At 46.5% G+C, this 19,201-nt stretch overlaps 1 protein-coding gene across 7 annotated transcripts in view; it reads left to right on the top strand.

Annotated features, from left to right (window-relative positions):
- ctbp2l (C-terminal binding protein 2, like) overlaps window positions 1-19,201 on the top strand; it is an 86,862-nt gene that overhangs the window by 31,646 nt on the left and 36,015 nt on the right. For 2 of the 7 annotated variants that reach the window (XM_030098108.1, XM_030098111.1), the window contains exon 2: window positions 5,983-6,193. In XM_030098108.1, coding sequence (XP_029953968.1) covers window positions 6,136-6,193 — 58 coding nt within the window. In that variant the 5' untranslated portion in view covers window positions 5,983-6,135. Of the gene's footprint in view, window positions 1-5,982; window positions 6,206-14,724; window positions 16,610-18,966; window positions 19,199-19,201 lie in introns of those variants that run through there. The other 5 variants (XM_030098103.1, XM_030098104.1, XM_030098105.1 and 2 more) reach the window with 4 other exon arrangements.

Here is a 19,201-nt window from a genome sequence, read left to right as displayed (position 1 = left end):
TGTGTGTGTGTGTGTGTTCATGGGCACATTCTGAGGAGGAGGAGGAGGAGGAGGAAGAGGGGGGGAGGTGGGTGTGGAAGCACCTCGCTCTCCTGGACCAGGAAGCTCTGAATCACGCCGGCCTCTTCCTGGAAGGACCCGGAGGGAGCCGGGCTGCGCCGGCTGGACCCAGGCGGGCCGCCTCAGCCCGGGCCTGGCCTCTCGCTGACACCAAGCTGGTGGCCGGCGCGGCTCTTACCTCACTCTCACAAGGCGGGCCACGCCCCCCCTCCCCTCCCCTCCCTCCGCTCGCCAGGTTGGCACGCTGCAGGCGTTTTCCTGTACTGGGAAATGTTTTCGGCTCTGACTTTGTCTGTGGCATGCACTGATAACCTCAGCCTGGGAAAACTTAGAGAAACAAGGCTTCATTGATCGGATGTAAATAGCACAAGGTGGGCTACAGTGGCTTCGTTTGCACATTTTTGGAGATTGATAGGCGTAAATTCGACCGTTTCGGCAGGATGGAAGGCGTTTTCGTCGAGCGTGCTTACCGGGCTAAATATAATTGTGTCAAGCTGTCACCTGCCCACGCCGCCACTGGCCTGGTTTAGTCGGTGGAAACGGCGCTCTCCCGTGCCCGGGGTGCCGAGCGTCGCGGCGTGTTCGCCGGTATTAATAGTAGAGCGGCGCTGGTGCCGCAGGGTGTCCACACCTTCCTGTTTTCTCCCTCTTTGTTTTGCCCCTGTGCTGACAGAGTTACCTCTGGAGGAACTCCAGCGTCTGAGACGGGAAAAACGGACTCCATTGTTCAAACGGGGCTCTGCTGGAAAGAAAACAGGATTTTATTGAGTTTTTTTGTTATTGAAGAAAATGACAAGCAGCAATAAGTCTTTGCAATATCAATAGTATAAACAAACTTGTCATTGAGATTTGTTTTTGTTATTCCTACAGAAAACTGAGAGGTTAGAGGTGTTTTTCTTTTTTTTTTTTGTGGAGCGTCGGTTAGAAGATTCGCTGTAGGAGTTTCTCATTTCTGCGTCTCTGAAGAGGCCTGCTGAGCTCCAGCATTTGATAGGAATCGGCTGTAAGAGGGATAGATACCGCGGCACGTATTCCTGCCGCACGCTTGTCAGATAACTTTAAATGTTGTCTCCTCTCACCATTTCCCTGTCAAACTCCACGGGGAAATTAAGTCAGCAAGAAGTAACTGCAGAAGTTATCCGGGCTCGCTCAGAGGGAGCGTTCTCGTGTTTTTACAGGCTCGGCGAAGGTTCCCTTCAGAACTCGCAGTGAGACGTTAAATGGAAACTAAAAAAAAAAAAGGGATCAGCTGGGACAGAAACTAAGATAAACACACACTCCAAGAGCCAACGTGCGTTTGACGGCTCATTGAAAGATTTGGTCTAAAGCTTTCCCACATAAGATGTAATTCTGTAAATCACCCCAAATACCCAGAGTACATAAATACAGATATTAGGACATTCCCTGAACTGTTTCATCAGAAACAACAAGGTAAACCCACTGTTTTTCAACATTTTTGGAGTTCATCCCATTTTAAGATTGATGTTTTATTTGTTAAGCCACACACTGAAGATATGGTTACATTGGCTATAGAACACTGTTGTACAGTTTAGGGATTTATAGTTACATCATAAAATTCAAAGAGATGAAAATCAAAAGACCCTTCTAATCCTACGTCGTACTAATCTTCACAGATTTACTCTACAAGTCACATTATTTTATGTTAAAAACCACAGCAGCTGTCGAAGATTTTTCACCATAATAACTAAACAAACACTGAAATCATGTGAAACTGGAGGAAAAAAAAAAAATAGAGTGTGTACGTCTGCCAAGCCTGAACAGCCCCTCTACATTTGTTTTTCTAATAGAAAATATTCACAAGTTTGTAATCTGGATCGGCGTCAGGAACAACCCAGTAAACAATTGTGGGATCCATGTTCCAGATCTGTCTATTGTTGTTGCGGAGTCAGTGCGTTAAGCTCGCGGACACAAAAACATTCCTGACAAGGAGCTCCTTGAAAAGTGATTAAACACACCAGCACTGTAACGATCACGTATCTTTCACTTGTGATCAATCCAGGGATACGCACAGATCAGTAATTAATGGTGTTTAGACACTTTTGCTCAGTTTTTTTTTTTTCTTTCATCATTCCCTCAATTCAGTCATTTCAAGGCGTTTTATTGGCTGCAGAAAGCTTCACGAGCGCAGGATGAGTCTCAAGACATTTGACACTGCTTTACAGGAAGAGAAAACAATGGAAATTCAATATAACATATGCTTTAATAGTATTTGACAGTTATTTGGCACAGACGAAGATGTGAATGAACAGTTAGACAAAAAAAAAGAAAACCTTAGGATATGTATTTTTCATTTCACGTGCTCCGTGTCCTACTTTCACCGTCTCGGACTCTGTTGGCTTCTCAATCAAGGCCGAGCTTCAGCTTTTTTACTATCAAAGCACAATTCAGCGAAGAGCTGAATGGCTTCACCTTCACTTTTTCATTCATTTCAGTTGCTAATTCATACGACGGGTCAGCTTTAAGACCTGCACGTCTTAAAAAACACCAGAAAGGCCCTGAATGCCTCTCAGTGGAGAAGTTTTTCCTCCCTGGGGAGATCAGGACAGACCTGTTATGGTTTTCCTGTGGATTGAAAACATGTTGAGTTTGGATTTCCTGGATTTATCCATCACTGGGACGTTTCATTGAGAAAAAAAATCCTCTGTAAATGAATCCTGACGGGAGCCGACACGTGTGGAAACGTACTGCCGCGTAAATGGCAGAACCTGGCCTGTGAAGCGTCAGAACAAGAGTTTCCCCCCTTCAGCTGTAAGCCCGGGGCTTCACCACCACTCCTGCTCATCCTTAGAAAGTAGAGCCTTTACTGGAGCAGACCCCAAGGCTTAATGTCAGCAAATTAATTATGGATTCACCCAATTAGTTCACAAACTACGCTGCGTTCGAGGGAAAATGATCGTTCCCCCAAATGATGTCTCTCTTCAGTCTTTTGCCCCACTGTGCGCTGCGCCTCTGTTGGAAGCGAGTGTGTGTGAAGCGACACACAGCAGGCAGGTAGCCTGACCTTTTTAATTATTCAATCTCTCAAACTCATCCAGTCTCGCTGAGCGCTCAGAGCCCTCGCTTCTGCTCAGCGCTGGTCCTACGGTGGACCGAGGTCTGCGTTTTTTTTGTCCATTTCCAATGTAAGATGAGCAGTTGTGGCGATATATTTGATGGAGCTTCATATCTTTGGTCTTATATTGTATCCATCTACTCACAGTAAGAGCTTTTTTTTCCTGCATAAATGCAACAAAAGCAACCGGCTTGATTCCTGGTTTGTTTTATTCATTCACTTCCTGAAGGCCCAGGCGGTGCACTCGGATTGCTTACAGATAATGTTGTTATTCTCACATATCGTTGTCGTGCAGTCAAACTTTCCCTAACCTTACTGCTGAAAGAAAGAGAGGAACTCTTGAGTGATCAACTGCTCTGACAATTCAAATAAACTCGGCGATGTCCATTCAGACTCTCTGGTTTCTGACTGAGGGCCCCTCCCCCACCCCCGCTCAGCATCCCCGGGACAGTGATCCCTGTGTGCCGCCGACGCCGAGCGGAGTTTGTGGACTGTGATTGTGCTCCCATCCTTGGGAGACGGAGCCGGCTGTCACAGATATGGATTGCCACATTTAACGCTCCGGCCGCTCGCGTGCAAATGTTTTCTCTTTTGGTGAGCCGTGGCCACGCCAGCGGGGAGTTTTATCGATCATATGACTTTTAATGCCTCTTAAATATTAAGATTCATGTATATGACCTTTGAGTTTGGATTGGATGTGCAAAACCGCGGCCTAAATGTCACTTTCAGGCTCTGCTAGTTCCACTGCCGGCTTTGCTTTGGGTATTTTTTTCTTGATGCTGTGTAGAGAAATGGTGTCCCATTTCTTTTTTTTTTTTCCAAAGCAGTGAGATTAAGTTTGGCTGTATGTTATAAAGAAATGGAGGATGGTTTTTTTCAAAGTTTTGAAGTAGTCGAACAAACTGAATGGGAAAAAAAAAGGGGGGGTGAGGAAGAGTGTAAGAATTGGGGAAGGTTGGTGCTCGACTTGGGTCTCGTTAGCCTCTGTGAGCAGTCTTTCTCTCCACTTCCCACCCTCTCTGTCAGTTTCACTCTTTATGACGCACACACACATACACACATACACACACGCACACACACACACAAGCGGACGTCCCTGGAAGAGGGCCGACTGATTGATGACTCTGTGTGAGAGACCTCAGAGGCAGCAGCACTACAGAGAGATGGACAGATGAAAAGAGGGGAGGAGGGGCCGGGAGAAGCCTGAAATGAATCAAGTAAAAGGGTGAGGCCTTCCAGCAGCAGCAGTTAACATACTGAAGCCCGAGTGCCGCATTGTTGAAACGACTCCCTGGAAGTAACCTTGTGTGTGGCTTCCCCCTTTGTCAGAATCAGTCCTGAACCCGAGAAGCAGGCGAAGGCGATGTCAAATAAAACATTTCATCCCTTGAAATTAAAGTTCCTTCTGCTTACACATGTAACATGATCAGAGGTGTCCGGTAATGTTTTTCCGCCGCCCACGCCGGCCTTGACCCGTTCTAATAAATTACACTAAAGAGCGAAGCTGACGTTCACGCCACAGAGTGCTTCTGCACTCCGTACCTTCGCATCCTTTCCGTCACCCTGAAAATCTGAAGCTTCCTGACAGAAAGCGAGGATTTTCAGTGATCCCAGCACTTTTTGGAGAGACGGCACCTCCGGCGCCGGTCCTGACCCAGCACAATGCCGTGTTTTCAGAGTCGACATGTAATCCCTGTTGTGTCCCAATAATTTTTATTCTAATTCACTTACATGCTGATCCTCGCCCTTTATGTACTGACCGAGAAGAAACGCTCGCTGCTCTGTTTCCCCCCCGACAAAGATGCAATTGTACGAATAATTGCCTGCATGTCTGTCAGCGATACTGAATCCAAGGCTTTGTCCGGCAACATTTTCAGACGGCAAACAATTTCTAAATGACACTCAGTCTTGAAATATGATTGCAACTGAGGACAGAAGTAAAGTAGAGGACTGAGCAGTTTTAATTCAACTCACTGAAATCTTTGTGACCTTCAAACCGGACAGTCTCCTTCACTCAAACGAAGGCATCAGAACATGTTTAACTTGCCATGTCTTTGCATCAGACAGGAATCTCTGAGGCTGGAAAGCTGCGAGCGGAGCGGCGAAACAGGCCTGTGATGAATCGGCTCCACACTGTAGAGCAAAGCGAGCCTGAGCGCTGCTCTGCCAGTAGATTTTAACTACCCTCTATTGGCCTGAATGTGTCATTACATGGCCGTCAGCCTTGAGATGCAGCACATCAGCTAAAGAGCCTCATTTTGTCAGATGATAAATTTCCCCCTCGCAAGTCTTATCAGCTTCTTTCACTTTTCCTCAGATCAAATTTAGGAAGATTAATAAGTGCTTCTATGCTCGATTTGTCTGAATGGATTTCAGGGCAAAAAAAAAAAAAGAAAAAAAAGAAGTAGATTTCTCTTTGTGGAAGTGGAGATACCTCAAATGTCGCTCAATGCTGGGAGTGATGGGTGACGAGTTAGATGGAGCTTCAGATGAGTATTTGTCAGGGAAGGAAAACACATTTCAAACAGGAGAAAAGTGGAGCTTTTAGAGCCCAGAAGCTTTGTCACTTTTTAGAGCAAATGGAGCCACTTTGTCACCGACAGTATCCAAGTGTGTGTGTGTGTATGTGTGTGTGTGATTCACTGATTTCCTGTGTATCTATCGCCTGCAGCTTCCCAGGCTCTTTGTGAGCAAGAGGCTGAGTGACTTTGTAGTCAAGGACTCTTTAATGCTTTCCTGTGTCAGAGATGTGCTTTTTACATCAATAATGTGTATTTACAGTATGTGTGTGTGTGTGTGTGTCAATGTTTTGTCTAAGCGAAGTTTTTCTCCTGTACCGTTTCATGCAGGTGTATGAGCCGAGGCGGTATGCCCCGGGGAGTGGTGCTGACAGTGCACTAGGAGTCTGAGCCTCGTCAGTATTTTTTGCGGCTGAGGAGGAGCGGTGTCCCGCCGTGCCGTGCCGAGTTGCGCCGTCCCCGTGCCGTGCTGTGCGTGACGCCATGTCCCTGACTGACAAACACAAAGTGAAGAGACAGCGGCTTGACCGGATCTGCGAAGGTAAAGTTATACGTATGTGTCTTTCTTAAACTTTTTCACCCACACACACACCCGCGAGTCACATGCCTTTACATCACTTGTTTGAAGTCCATCCACACTTTGGGAAAACATGCAAATTCTGCACAGAAATTCCACAAAATCAGGACTTAAATTCTAATTACAACACCACATCTACACACATAACTTGTCCACAAACAATCATCTGATGACAAAGGGTATTTGCATTTATTTTGACCTGCAAAACACAAACTCTTTGCTGTACAGAAACAACAAATACACTTGAACTATTCAGTTTGCTACACTGTGTTTTTCCATCCTTCTGATACTGTCTCAGAGTTCAACCGTATAAAAAAAACAAAAAAAAAAAAACAACCTAATGGCCATCAGTGCCTATTGATCGCACTAATTTTCCCAGACACCACAGTAACAAGCATATGAGCGTCGACCCCGGCAGCAAACAGTCTTCTGGCGGATGTAAATGAGAATATGGCTTTGCTCTGGCCCCTGTGTGAGCCGAGGTTTGTTTGTGTGGGAGTGTCTGCTGTGTGACTTACACTTATGGAGGATCTCTAAACATCTGAACTCCAAGTTAAATTACCGCAGGGGATTGAATGGTTTCCATCCTGTCACGCCTGTTAAGAAGCGGCCAATTTTTACATCATGAACAGCAATGATTATTAGTCTGTAGGTTGTGGATTATAAAGCGGTGGTGTTGCGTTGAAGGGTCTGTGCACGGAATAGGAGCCCCCCTGCTGTGCACATGGCTGCAGAGTCAGCCCAGGCAACAAGGAAAATGAGTTTTTGTGTGGGTGTATAAACTGTTTCTGAAGCCTTGTGAATGTGCATTTTTAAACCCACTTGTTTGACTCAGCCCAGTGTGTGTGTGTATGTGCGCGTGTGTGTGTGTGTGTGTGTGTGTGTGTGTCTGTCAGACTGTGTCCTGAGGTAAAATCATCTCCTCTCTGCTGTCTGGGTCCCCAAGAGGCTTGTTAAGCTGCTGGGCCCTCCTGGAGCCAGCGCAGGGAGAGGCAGACATGACTGCAGTGCTGGAAAATGAAGCTCGACGCACCATTACCCCCAGTGCCAGCATATTTGTTTTGCTGCATGATGTAAGCACCATGCAGTTGTGTGCATGGAATGAAGGGCATATGCCACGCATCCTATGCAAACTCAGTTAGTCCCGGTTTTTTTCTTACAGTATGATTGTGGTCAGTTTTATTTATTTATTTATTTATTTATTTTCGCATTACAATTTCATGCATTTGGTAACAACTTAGTGATAATGAGGAGTACTTTACAGCTATAAACAATAAACATTTTGTTAAATGACTCAGGAGATCCAACTTCAATAATCTGAAGCTGTATAGTTCAAAGTACATGATTTAAAGCATGTGGAGTTGTTTCTAAACCGTGCGAGGCATGACTCATGTTTCAAAAGGTTGTGGTTAATCCCTTAGTTATTGGTGCACCGTATCCTATTTCCTGGCAAGAGCCAGGTGCCGTTGCACATTAGCACGTTATTGTGGCATCATATTTTACCAAGCAGTGGAGGAAAAGACAGGATTTTCTGTGGACCTCGAGGCTGTTCGGTGACAAACACGTGTCTTCAGTTGCTGTGTTGTTTTCATTGTGACTGCATGTGTTTATGGGGACTAAATGTCAGCTTCTGACATTGTCTTTATATTCAGAATTCCACTTGTTGGAAGATACTCAGAATATAATTAAAAAAACAAGTGTTAGGTTTTGAGTGAGTTTGACCAGTGCCAAATGGTGATGGCTTGATAACCGGGTCAGAACGTCTATAACACCGTAGGTCTCACCGTGCAGGTCGGTCAGTCTCTATCAGAAGTGCTTCTACTGCTGTCAGACTCGCGGGTGGTAAAGGCTCGCTGATGCATGAGGGTCCACGGAGACCTCAATTCACAATTTACACAGCATCAAAGATCCGCCGCTGTAGCATGCTGGTGCCGCACACCCTCAGATGTCAACGAGAAGCCGTGCTTTGATGGGTTACGGGGCGAAAGTCAGAATCATTCAGTAGCAGGCAGGTAGTTACAGTGTTATAACAGAAGTTCAGGCACAAGTCGATTTGATATTCAAGCCGTGTGGCACTGGATGCCAGCAAAGACACTCACCCTGCGCTTGGCGCTGCTCTGCACCGGGTGTGAGATCGGGACGCGGATCGTCTCGGAGATAACTGAGTAGCCAGACAGCCTTAAAGGTTAGTCATAAAGGCAGTTGTGTTCCGCTGCACAGGTGGACCATTTATTGGTGGAAATCCTTCCTGATTAGGAGCAGTCTACATCCAGCTGCTGGATGTGTGTGTGTGTGTGTGTGTGTGTGCGTGAGGCAGCTGTGATAGTTAGTCATTCCTGAGGGAACAACAGTTTGTCTGCTCTGCTGTGGATGAGCTCAAAGCCCACAGGAGGCGCGCACAGAGACGGTAACAGGTGTTGCTGTGATGCATGCAGAGCTACTTCATGGCGCGCTTACCTGCCGACGTTCCTTCTCACAAAAGCACACACACACACCACCACACACACACACACACACACACACGCGCGCGCGCGCGCGATATCTCCAGATGGCCATCATATAGGATCAGTGAATCAGTCCTCTGGTGGCCATTGTGAGGGCGTAAAAGAAAAAAAGACAGCTTGTGATTTGTGATTTGTTCATGAGCCAATGACCAGGCAGAGTTGTCCCACTGATTGCATGTCGCGATGTGATAAGGCTGCCATGGTGATTGTCTCAGAGCAAGGAGAAAACACACATGAAGCGAGCCTCTGCTTTTGGTTTCGCTCGCAGGTAAAATCCTCACAGGGCCAATTTCGCTACTGTTGTGAGTAACTCATCTTAATCCAGGTTCACACTTCAACCACGCTCGCGGTTGGCAAACAGATACGGTACCAGATGAAGCCGTGATTCGTGCTGTCTCTTTTCAATCTCTTTCAAGTGAAAATCTGGAACGTTCTCTTTTGAAAACGTCTGCTGCGACCACACTCTCTCTGCACCGTCCAACAGAGCCTTCGCCTTTGTTTCTATTGTTTTCCCAACATTAAAATACAACTCTTGTCATCCAAGACGCTTTCCCAATGCCATTCAAGGTGTAAAATGTATTTCTTTTTTTTTTTCTTTTTGAACATGAAAGCGTTGCCTGAAATGTTCATTCTGCCTGTTTTATATTGGTATTTATGGCAGCGGGATCACTAATGCAGTATCTTAGAAAACCCTGTGGCTAGATGACAAGGCTGATTAAGCCATTAAAGTCCTTGATATGTATTTAGCATAATCTGGCCTGTCTGCAAATAAGAAGGCAGGGAGCTGGTTGTGAATGTTTTTTTTTTTTTTATTTTTTTATCAAAAGCTGCTAGTTAGCTCAATCAAAGCAGCTGCTTGGAAGCATCAGCTTTAATTCGGCGTTATTAGGAATAGCGAAAAGCATCCTGCCTCTCTTTCTCACGTTTCTCTTGTCGTCTCTCTATCCGGGGTGGAGAGATTACTTTCTGCCATCTGAAGGGATGGGGAGCGATTCCGCCGTGGCCCCTGCTCGTCTCAGCCTCCGGTCCTTTTCATGTCCGCCTCTTAATTTGAGCTGAACCGGTGTTTATCATTCTGCAACAACTGGGCCGAGAGACAGGGAGGGAGGACAGTTCTGCTCCCGAGCCGCAATACCTGCTCCCCTCTGGGTTAGATTACAGCCTCTCTAATCTCCTCAGATAATGTTTTAATCGACATCTGCATTCTATTCCTATTGTCTAACACAGTGACACTTTATGGCGCTGGTATAATTTATATGTATGACTTACTAAATTTGAAACATATGAGTTGAGAACATACGATACTGAGCTCACATTGTTTCGCTAATTGTGAATCGGAACATTGCAAGTTGCTGTTAAGCTTTTTCTTTTGTTGAGCTAAGAGGAAATGAGAATCACAAGTTGGAAAAACCTGATTACGCCACCAGTCTGGATGACTGCATGCTTTGTGATCTTAAATTGAAGAGTCTGTTTAATAAAGGTTGTTAGAAAGCCAGCCAGTGTACTGGCCTGAGATCAGCGTTTGTTTGATTTAGAGTTGAGCGTAAACGAGTGGTAGATTGAAGCTCTTTGCAAATGTAAACGCAAAAGATTATTACTTGGTTCATCACTCTAGTCTCACAGAGAATCCTTTCTATTCAGTGTTTTCTTGTTCCACTTTTTGTGTTCGTGTTTTCTCAAGGTAGTCTGATTTCATCCTGCAGTCCATAAAATCTTATTTATTAATTGACATTTTTTTCAATCTCAATGAAGAAATGAGAGAAATTTGCACGTTTGCGTCTAAGCTTTCCTGGTTTTTTTTTTGTTATTTCAGATGTTGCACAGATTAAACCACAATCAACGGAAGAGTTTTCCAGTTCATTTCAGTGAATGAAATGAAGATAACGGTCTCTCGCATGTGCAAAATAAAATGTGTGAGAGGACGGGCTGCAGTGTTTTAACAAAGCATTAACACCACGGGAGATGTTTGTGAAAGAGAAATGAGATTTTTAGAGTGCAGTGTGTGTTCCTCCTGAGCTCCATCTGTGTGTAACCACAGTTTAGGTTTTCCTTTCCCTAAAAGTGTCCTTACGTTTAACTAAACGCTACATCTTTTTTCATCTGTGGCACGCAGGCAAATTACATTGTCAGTTCTCCTTTCTCCTCTCCCATATTCTCCTTCCCTCCCTCTTCTCTCACTCAGCTGCACACTCCTCGTCTCTCCAAAAAGCAAGCGGGCTGTCGTCTCTCCCTTCTGTCTGCCCCATCTGTGATGCAGTATGGGCCACTGGCTTGATAATGATAGGCAGGCGGAGCACGGGGCTGTGCACGAAGCGGAGATGGGAACAAACCGAGCTGCTAAAATGGAAGACAAAACTCTAATCAGTTGCTCCACCAAGTCTGGGAGAGGTCTTGCCCTGTAGCGGCTCGCACTCCGCCCCGCATTCCTCCAAACCATGCAAATGTGCGACATGCTGGGCCGCACACCGCGGCGCTGCGAGGTGGTAAAGAGGCGGAGGACGGCGTCTTGATAGCGCAGCAGATGTAAACCCTCTGAAAGACCATCGGATCAGAATTGGTACCATGTGTTTTTCTTTCCACATCGCCCCTCCTTCCTCCCCGCGCCGGCGTTCGGAGTGAGAAAAGGCCCGGAGGCTCGTTAAAACTTTAATATACTGTACAATCACAGTAATTGAGTAGAATTTTCAAGTTCTTCCAGTCATGGTTTTAATTTATGAAGTCCCCATGAAAGTTTAATGGATCAGCAGTTGTAGAGTCGCCGCTATCTAAATCATTCTGCGGCTATCTCTGCCCGCGCTGCCTGCCAAGTCCCGCCGTTAGCGTCCTGTGCCCTAGAAAGATGTCCAGATTGCTCCAAAGGCACGACTGTGGCTGGACGTCTGTTCAACACATTGCACCTAGAGGTCTTTCACAGAGCCGTACGACCGGCTACGAGCGCGCAAGCCGAGAGCTGGCGTCCGTTCTCCCGCTCCTCACCAAATCTACGGCGTGTAACATGGGAGTTTTCTTTTATTGTATTATTCATGCTAGCAAATACAGAATCCCTGTTGCTTGATGAGTGTAGTATAGCGTGCGCACTTAATTATGGAGCAGCTCTCAGGAGAGGCATGTCAGCGAATGTCGACAAGATGAATTTGGTACCCCCGGTTTCTGCTGCTTATGAATTGTGGGAAATGCAGCAATTTGCGTGGTGGGAGATACGATATGCCCCATTCCTTGTTTCGGTTTTAGAAACACGAGCCCGGCCGTACTTGAGATGTTTATTATTGTTATTAATATTTTGTCAGGAAGCGGGGGTCTGAGTGACACACGGCCCTGGAAGGGGCTTATTAAAAGAAGTTATTGTCTGCGATCGCCGTGGAGAGATACAACGCGGTGATTAATGGTGTGTTTTACAGTTGACAAAAAAGCGCGGCGAGACTCAGACCTGGGAGGACGGCGCAGAGAAATCACGGCGAGGAAATTGCGAGGTGTGCTTCAGATGTGCATCCTCCCAGACTTCTCGGGGGGGGGATTACTTTTTGTTTGACCTACTTAATGTTCTCGAATGTGGATGTTGTATAATTTAAAAAAATATGTTTATTGTTTTCAACATTATGTCACTATTGCATCACTGAGGCGCTTGCATGAACAGAAGCTGGTTTTAGCGTTTTTCTCCACGACTTGACAGGTAGTGGGACATAATAAAGAGAGCGGGTACTATAGCAGCCTCTTGTCAGTCCTAAACTGTATTAAATTTAGTCCGTCTCAGTCACGCTGTCTCAGCGTCTTAGCTTCAGGAGCATTCGAATAAAGTCACCCAAGACTTGCAGCAAAAATTCTTCAATTCTTTTAAATCCCCGTCGCCCATTTAAAACAGTGGTATCACACAAATGAAAACAGGTATGTAGTCGTCACAGTCAGTGTATTCCAATCGTGTCCCCTGCCTCTGCTGCTTTGTTCGGTCCTGCATTGTCTATCTCAGAGGTGAAGTCGAAACTGGCGGTCTGTTGCCTTATCAGCCTTTTTCCCCATCACACACTTATCAAAGCTCCCTTCTTCTCCTCCTGCCACTGTTTACATTACTCTTGTCACGCCAAGTAAACACTGGCAGTTATCTCTCTGATGGCAACATCTCCGATAAGCTGCAAAATGCTCCGTTGCACATCTGGTGTGTGTCACACGGCAAAGTGCAAGTTGAGCGAGTGGAAACAAAATGCAGCAAGAGGCGCCGCAGCTCGAAAATGGTGCAAATTTTTAAACTGACAGACCAAATGTTCCTGAAATGAAGTGGATCTGGGTGATCAGGCCGCAGTCGGCCAGTGTTTGATCACATGATGGTGGCGATGTGTTTGGGCTGCTGGCTTCTGGGGTCGCGCTGCAGCATGATCTGCATGTTTTGTTTGGCAAGTTGTGCACTGTATGCCCATCCTGAGCCGGATACTTTGCTAAGGGACCAGCAGGGATGACCCACTGGCTCAGGGATTCAAACCAGCAAACTTTTAATTACAAACTCTCTACCCGAATTTCAACACCACCACTGCTCCATTTGATGGAAGAGATTTAAGTACCTGTGGCACATTTAAGACAGATCTTAGTCTTTTCCTGGTTCAGATAACTTGGAAACACAATGGCAGCTTTGTGGTTGTTCCTGCTTTGTTTTGGTTTGATCTTTGTCTCCAGCCCGGGAGCAAACAATGTAAATGAGACAAAACAAAAGTGGATACTTGAAGCATACAAAATATTTAAATGTAATCAGGTTAAAATCAAACTGAGATATATTCTAGGTTTGAGGGCTTTTTTCAGCTTGTGTTAATGGTCCCAAAGTAACTTGTTGATTAATGGGTGATTTTTGGAAAATAAGCACTTCTGATCCCAGACTAATCACTAAGCCTGCTTTGAGAATATTCTTTTCTGGTCAAATAGAACAGGTAATTGGAAATATAATTCTGGCTTTGGGAATTTTGTGTTGTTTTGAAGAATTTTCTGATGTTCAATTTGCTTTTTATTATGAAATAATTCAGTTTAGCAGCATACCCAAAACTTGGAGGAGAAAAGATATCACCGCATGCTTACATGTGTGGGTATTTACATCTGTACATATGTATGTGAATCTGTAAATGCCCAGTAGAGGAGGCTGTGCATTCTTTATGGATGAAGTGAAGCAAGTCCCGTCTTCCCTCCGGCAAGCATCCGATTAAATGTGACCCTCGGTAGTAGTTCCATGACTGGACTGTACGACCATCCCCTCCCCCTCTGACTGAGGATACACTACATACCAGTCCCTAACCTCCTCTGTCCCTCTGGGATGATCTATCTGTGTTCAGAGGGATGCAGGATATAGACCAACAGAGAGGTGTGCGGCATAGGCCGTAAACAGCGCAGCTTAACACTCAATAAACACATTTGGAGGCCTGAGCGGCGTGCTCGCTGTGTGCACTATCTAGTTCAAGTGATGTCACGGGGGGTAGTGGATTTAAGCAGGTTTTAGTTCGATGCTAATCCCCCTGTGGCAAACGCAGTGCAGTGGACTGCAGGACTGTCCCTGCCAATGGCATTCATCAGCCCCCATTGGATTAGAGCATTGCGTCCCCTCCTCCATTCTGCTGCCATTGTCCACCATGTGTTTTTACCCCAATTTCTTACTCTCAGTCTTAGTTAGGAATGTAACCATGATGGCCAGCACAAGCATGGCCCATGCTGTAGAATGGAGTTGAGCTTCGCCCTAAAGGTGTGTTACATTTCTGTGTGTGTGCATGTGTGTGTGCGTGTGCGTGCGTGTACTGTTTCTATGCGTTTGTCATGATGTGCCTCTCTCCTCGCGGATTTCTAATGTTTCCAGGGCTGAATTATTTAGACAGGCTGCCAGCAGGGAGCTACATGATAGCACTGACTTAAGAGTGAAGGGAGGGGGGGCTACAGCTGCTGATCAGGTATAAGGGTACCTTCTGCTTTACCTTTTCTTCTGTCCTCTCCATTCCTCGTTTTTGATTGGGGGCGAGTGTAATTGGAGAGTTGAAACACAATACCCAGCTCTATTTTCCGCTTTTAGAGCTGCCCTCTGCATTGTCTTCACTGATGCCTAACTCAAGCGAGCAGTCGCATTTTGCGGGCTCTCAGGGCCAGCGCGGTCCCGAATGGAGTGAAGGTCAGAACAGCGGCGCTGCCGGTCGCTGTCACTTCTGTGGCACCGTCGCAGGGCGTAGGAACTCGCTGCCACTGGGCCTGCGTGATGGTGGAGACTGGCTTCAGCACTTCGTCGATCACGGAGACAAACAGGACCCGTTCCTCCAGCCCTCCCTGTACAAGGATATTCAGCAGGACTGGCATGGACAGCAACTGCTGAGAAAGAAGTCTGCGCCTGATCTGGGCTCCAGCCTCTACCTCAGGCAAGTGATGGCAGGCCGGGCCTCGGCACCACCTCAAGATTACTACCTGGCAGATGCGGCCTTATCCGGTCAGCCACCTGAAGAGTCAGGGTTTTATAGGGATAACCAGCACTTGCTCAACAGATCGCATTATGGACCCAGTGGTGGGGGGATGAGGCCTACCTGGGATCAAGGACAAGCGCGGGCCACACCTTCCATGCTGGCCTCTGCTTCTACACCTACGCCCGCGCCTCCGCCCCCTCCACCTCCTCCCCCGCCTCCTCCTCCCCCTCCTCCCCCTCCCCCCCTCCACGAGCTGAGCCGTTTGTACCGGGAAACTCTGGGATCTAAGATGATCCCAGACGCACAGCGTGCTGGTGGCAGATCTCCTTCTCCTGCCGTGTACGGGGTCCAGCCCCCTCTTCCTATTTACGCTGCCGAGGCGCCGTCTCTCTCCGCTCGTCAAGCTTACAACAGCCTGTCCCTGGAACCACGCCAGACAGCTGCCACCAGTTCAGTGGGGGACCCAGCTTCACGGGGAATGGACGGAGCTCTCCCCCGGGCTTATGGAGCCATTGCCTCCCAGAGGCTTCCCTATGATCCCAGCTATGACCCCAGCTCGTCGATGGTGGCCGCCACAGCTGGAATGGCTTCCGGCATGCCTGCGCACCATCCAAGTGCAGCAGACCCCAAGAGGATGGTGGACCCTACCTTCTTGGCTTATCTGCGAGCCGAAGGCTTGGCTGAGAGCACAATTACCCTCCTGCTGCAACATGGCTTTGATTCCACTGCCACCCTGGGAATGATGGAGGACCATGACATCCGGTCTGTAGCCCCTAACTTAGCCCAGGCCCGGGTCCTGTCCCGCGTGGTGCTCGGTTGCAAGGCAGGTGGGACAGCTACACGTACCCGATCCAACAGCTTCAGCCATCGTAATGACCTCTACATGCCACCCCAGGGCCTTACGATGGACCCCAACCTGATGCAGCAGCCCCCCACCACCATCCAGACTGTGTCTCCAAGGATGGGAGAGTTTCTTGGCAGAAGACCCAGCAGTGCACCCTCTCAACATCTCCTGGAGACCACCAGCTACCCAGGGGCCCGTCCCATGGCGACTGGAACTTACCCAGTCAGTCCTGGAGGGTACAGCAATGTTGTGACTCAGGGAAGAGCCTTCCCCATGTACAATGCCCACACCGGTATTGCCATGTCTGCTCTTGGACAACAGCCTCCACCAGCTCCAGGCACCCCTGGAGCGGCGCCAAAGACCTTCTCTGGCTCCTACTCCCCCATGGAGCTGATGAAGAGAGCCCCCAACCTCCCCCCAGCGTCACCTGTAGCAGCGGCGAGCCCCCTTCACAGCCCCCAGCTTCTCCGGAAAGGGATCAATGCTGTTCCCGAAAGCACCGTTGTACCTGTCAGTTCCGCCACCACTCTCCAAGCCCAAAATCTTAACAACTCCAAGCTGGTAGGACGTCGCACTGGTCCACCTGTCATAGTCTCAACCATGGCCACAACTCCCGACACAAGTAATGTTCAATTTCAACTTTCCTTTTCATTTCTTTCAAACACTGTTTGTCCTTTATGCTGATTATTTATTGTTGGTTGGAAGCTACTTTATGTGTTTGTTTTGTGGTGAAGATGAAATGTATAGTAAGAAAATTATGTTTTTATATGCTAGATTTTTGGCCAACTAACAAAAACCTCACACACACAGGCAATGTTTTCTATGGAGGAGTAGCATGTAAGATGCATCTGACAAGTTAAGCGGCTTTGCTCGGAGAGGGTTTTTTTTTTTCTTCTTAAAATTACGCAACTATTTATACATCCATTGCAACAGAGTTGTGTCATTTGCCAGAGGGGATCCTGTCTCATCGTCAAGTTGAAACATTTCTTATCTGCAGCACTCCTGTTATTGAGGTCAAAATGTTTGGTCTGATACTTTTTAGGTTTGTTGGTCAGAATAGACTCGAAGGCAAAGCGTGCCGCTGTTTCACTGCACTGCCTGGCTATTTCACCGTTTCCTGTAATTGGTTTGATCACCGGTTGTGGTGAAAGTTTAATAATGCTCTCACATTTTGTGAGGGCTGACAGTAAGGATTTCACAGAATTAAATTTGCCAGCTTATATACATCATTTATTAAGTTATCTGAGTGTCAAAAAATACAAAAACATCCAGCTTGTATTTAATATGTAGAAGGTTATTTCTTTGATGCAGGGTTGCTGTCATTCTATTTTACACCGTACTCTCATCTAATCGCAGGCTTAACTGCCTCAAATCCAATTACACTAATTGGATGTATGCTTGTGTAGACTATAATAGGTAGCTGTTTTTATAGACACTATGCCCACAATTTCGGTTTCAGAACAGCTAAAGGAGTGTTGATTTGTATCTTTGCCGAGCTGATGGCAAAACGAACTCATCTTAAAAGTCTAATGCTGTGTGCTGCTTTTACTCACTTTCCAGTATTTTGCACATGGATGACATGGAATTATTAAAATCACTCCTTTTACTGCAATTATTGAGTTTGCTTTGAAATTAAATTAGTTTTTTTTTCGCTCTGTTGTAGTTATAAACTATTAAATTGATACCTTTTTCTTTATTTTTTTGAAGTCTCCTTGGAGGGCTTGGAAAGACCATTCTCGTCTTTTTTATGTTCTACAATTACATTTTGCTTTTAACTATGTTTCCTGGCAAATATATTCCGCGACTTCACAAAGAGCATAATTATGCTGATTTTTTTTTTTTGTGGCACTCCTTTGTCTCATGCAAGGTTAATACACGAAATTAGGCATTTTTTTTTTCATCTGCAGTTCACCCTGAGAGTGAATTCTCCAGTCAGTCATCATCTCAGCTCATTTTTAAACAGAGAGACCTTGATTTCTCTTTCCAACAAGCTGATATATTTCGCTGCTGATGAGAGCTCATGAGCAAGGGGAAGAATTAAATTATTTAACCTTGTTTTCATGCCACATAACCCGGTATTTTGCCAGTCTCTTTAATAGGTCTGTGTGCCGCTGCACTTGCTAAAGACTAATGACTTTTATGAAGTGTCTCCCAGTGTTGTCAAGGAAATAATAGGCGCGGTGCGAGATTCAGAGGAGGGAGAAGAAGCTGTGGGGGTGGTGAGGGTGCAAGGTGCCTTTCTGTGCTTCAGGGAAGTGTACGCTCGCGTCTGAGGTCGCAGCGGCAGCCCGCCCCATCCCCTCGCCGTATAATACTTTTAGCACAACAAACTCATTTGCATGTAGCTGACATTTGTTGCTTCAGTAACTTCATCTGATAATGGGCAGTCCTTGCCGCCGATCGGAAGGCATACTTCTTAATTGTGTGTTGCTAGGCAACGTGGGTTTCAGTGGTAATCAGAGGAAGATAATCTTCACATTTAAGGAAAGGGGAAAAGTAGAGCTCTGCATGCAGTGTTGCACATTTATTTTTTTTTTTGCTCTTGTTACTCCTTTTTTTTTTAACAGCTTGGAGCAGGAGAAAATTGAGTGAAAATAATAAGATGTTGCAGGGGCACTTAATGAAAACATCTCTTTTACTTGCCTGCCAGCCCCAACCCCCTCCCGGCAGCGCGGTGTACGTCTCAAGAAATTGCCTCTCATGTTTGCGCAAAAGGCTCTTGTACATCTGTGAAGAGCCTTTCTTATTGCACGCATGGCGTTTTATGTTCAAGCATGCATATTGATGAAAAGTTGACACATCATTTTCTTTTGTACCTGCTGAATAAATTGGAAGTTCTTTCAGCGCCAAACCCCTCACTTTTTATCACCTTGCATCAAAGTGTGCATTTACACATCGCTGCTCAGCCGTCTGCGTTCTCAGAACCGCTCAACTCAAAATGTATTCTCAAAAACAAAGATGTGAGCGAAAGTGAAATCAGTGGAAATATTTCTAGGTAAGGTGCAGGTGGGAGGGCCCCGCCTGCGTGCTCCTCTCCGCTGGGCGCTGCCTTGGTTGGCTAAAGCCGTAAGTAGAGTTAATAATGGCATTAAACGGTCGAGTCGAGCTTAGTTTGCAACAGTTGCCTTCCACCTAAAGCAGGGAGAGCGCCTTGCAGCACCCGCATTGGCCATGGAGCTGTCTGTCAGTGGCGTCCCACAGAGCAGCGCAGGTG

The sequence above is a fragment of the Salarias fasciatus genome, chromosome 8 (genome assembly GCF_902148845.1).
Source record: "Salarias fasciatus chromosome 8, fSalaFa1.1, whole genome shotgun sequence".
In the NCBI taxonomy this organism is placed as follows: Eukaryota; Metazoa; Chordata; class Actinopteri; order Blenniiformes; family Blenniidae; genus Salarias; species Salarias fasciatus.
The sequence above is the reverse complement of the archived record's forward strand: the minus strand, read 5'-3'. Positions and strand labels throughout refer to the sequence as shown.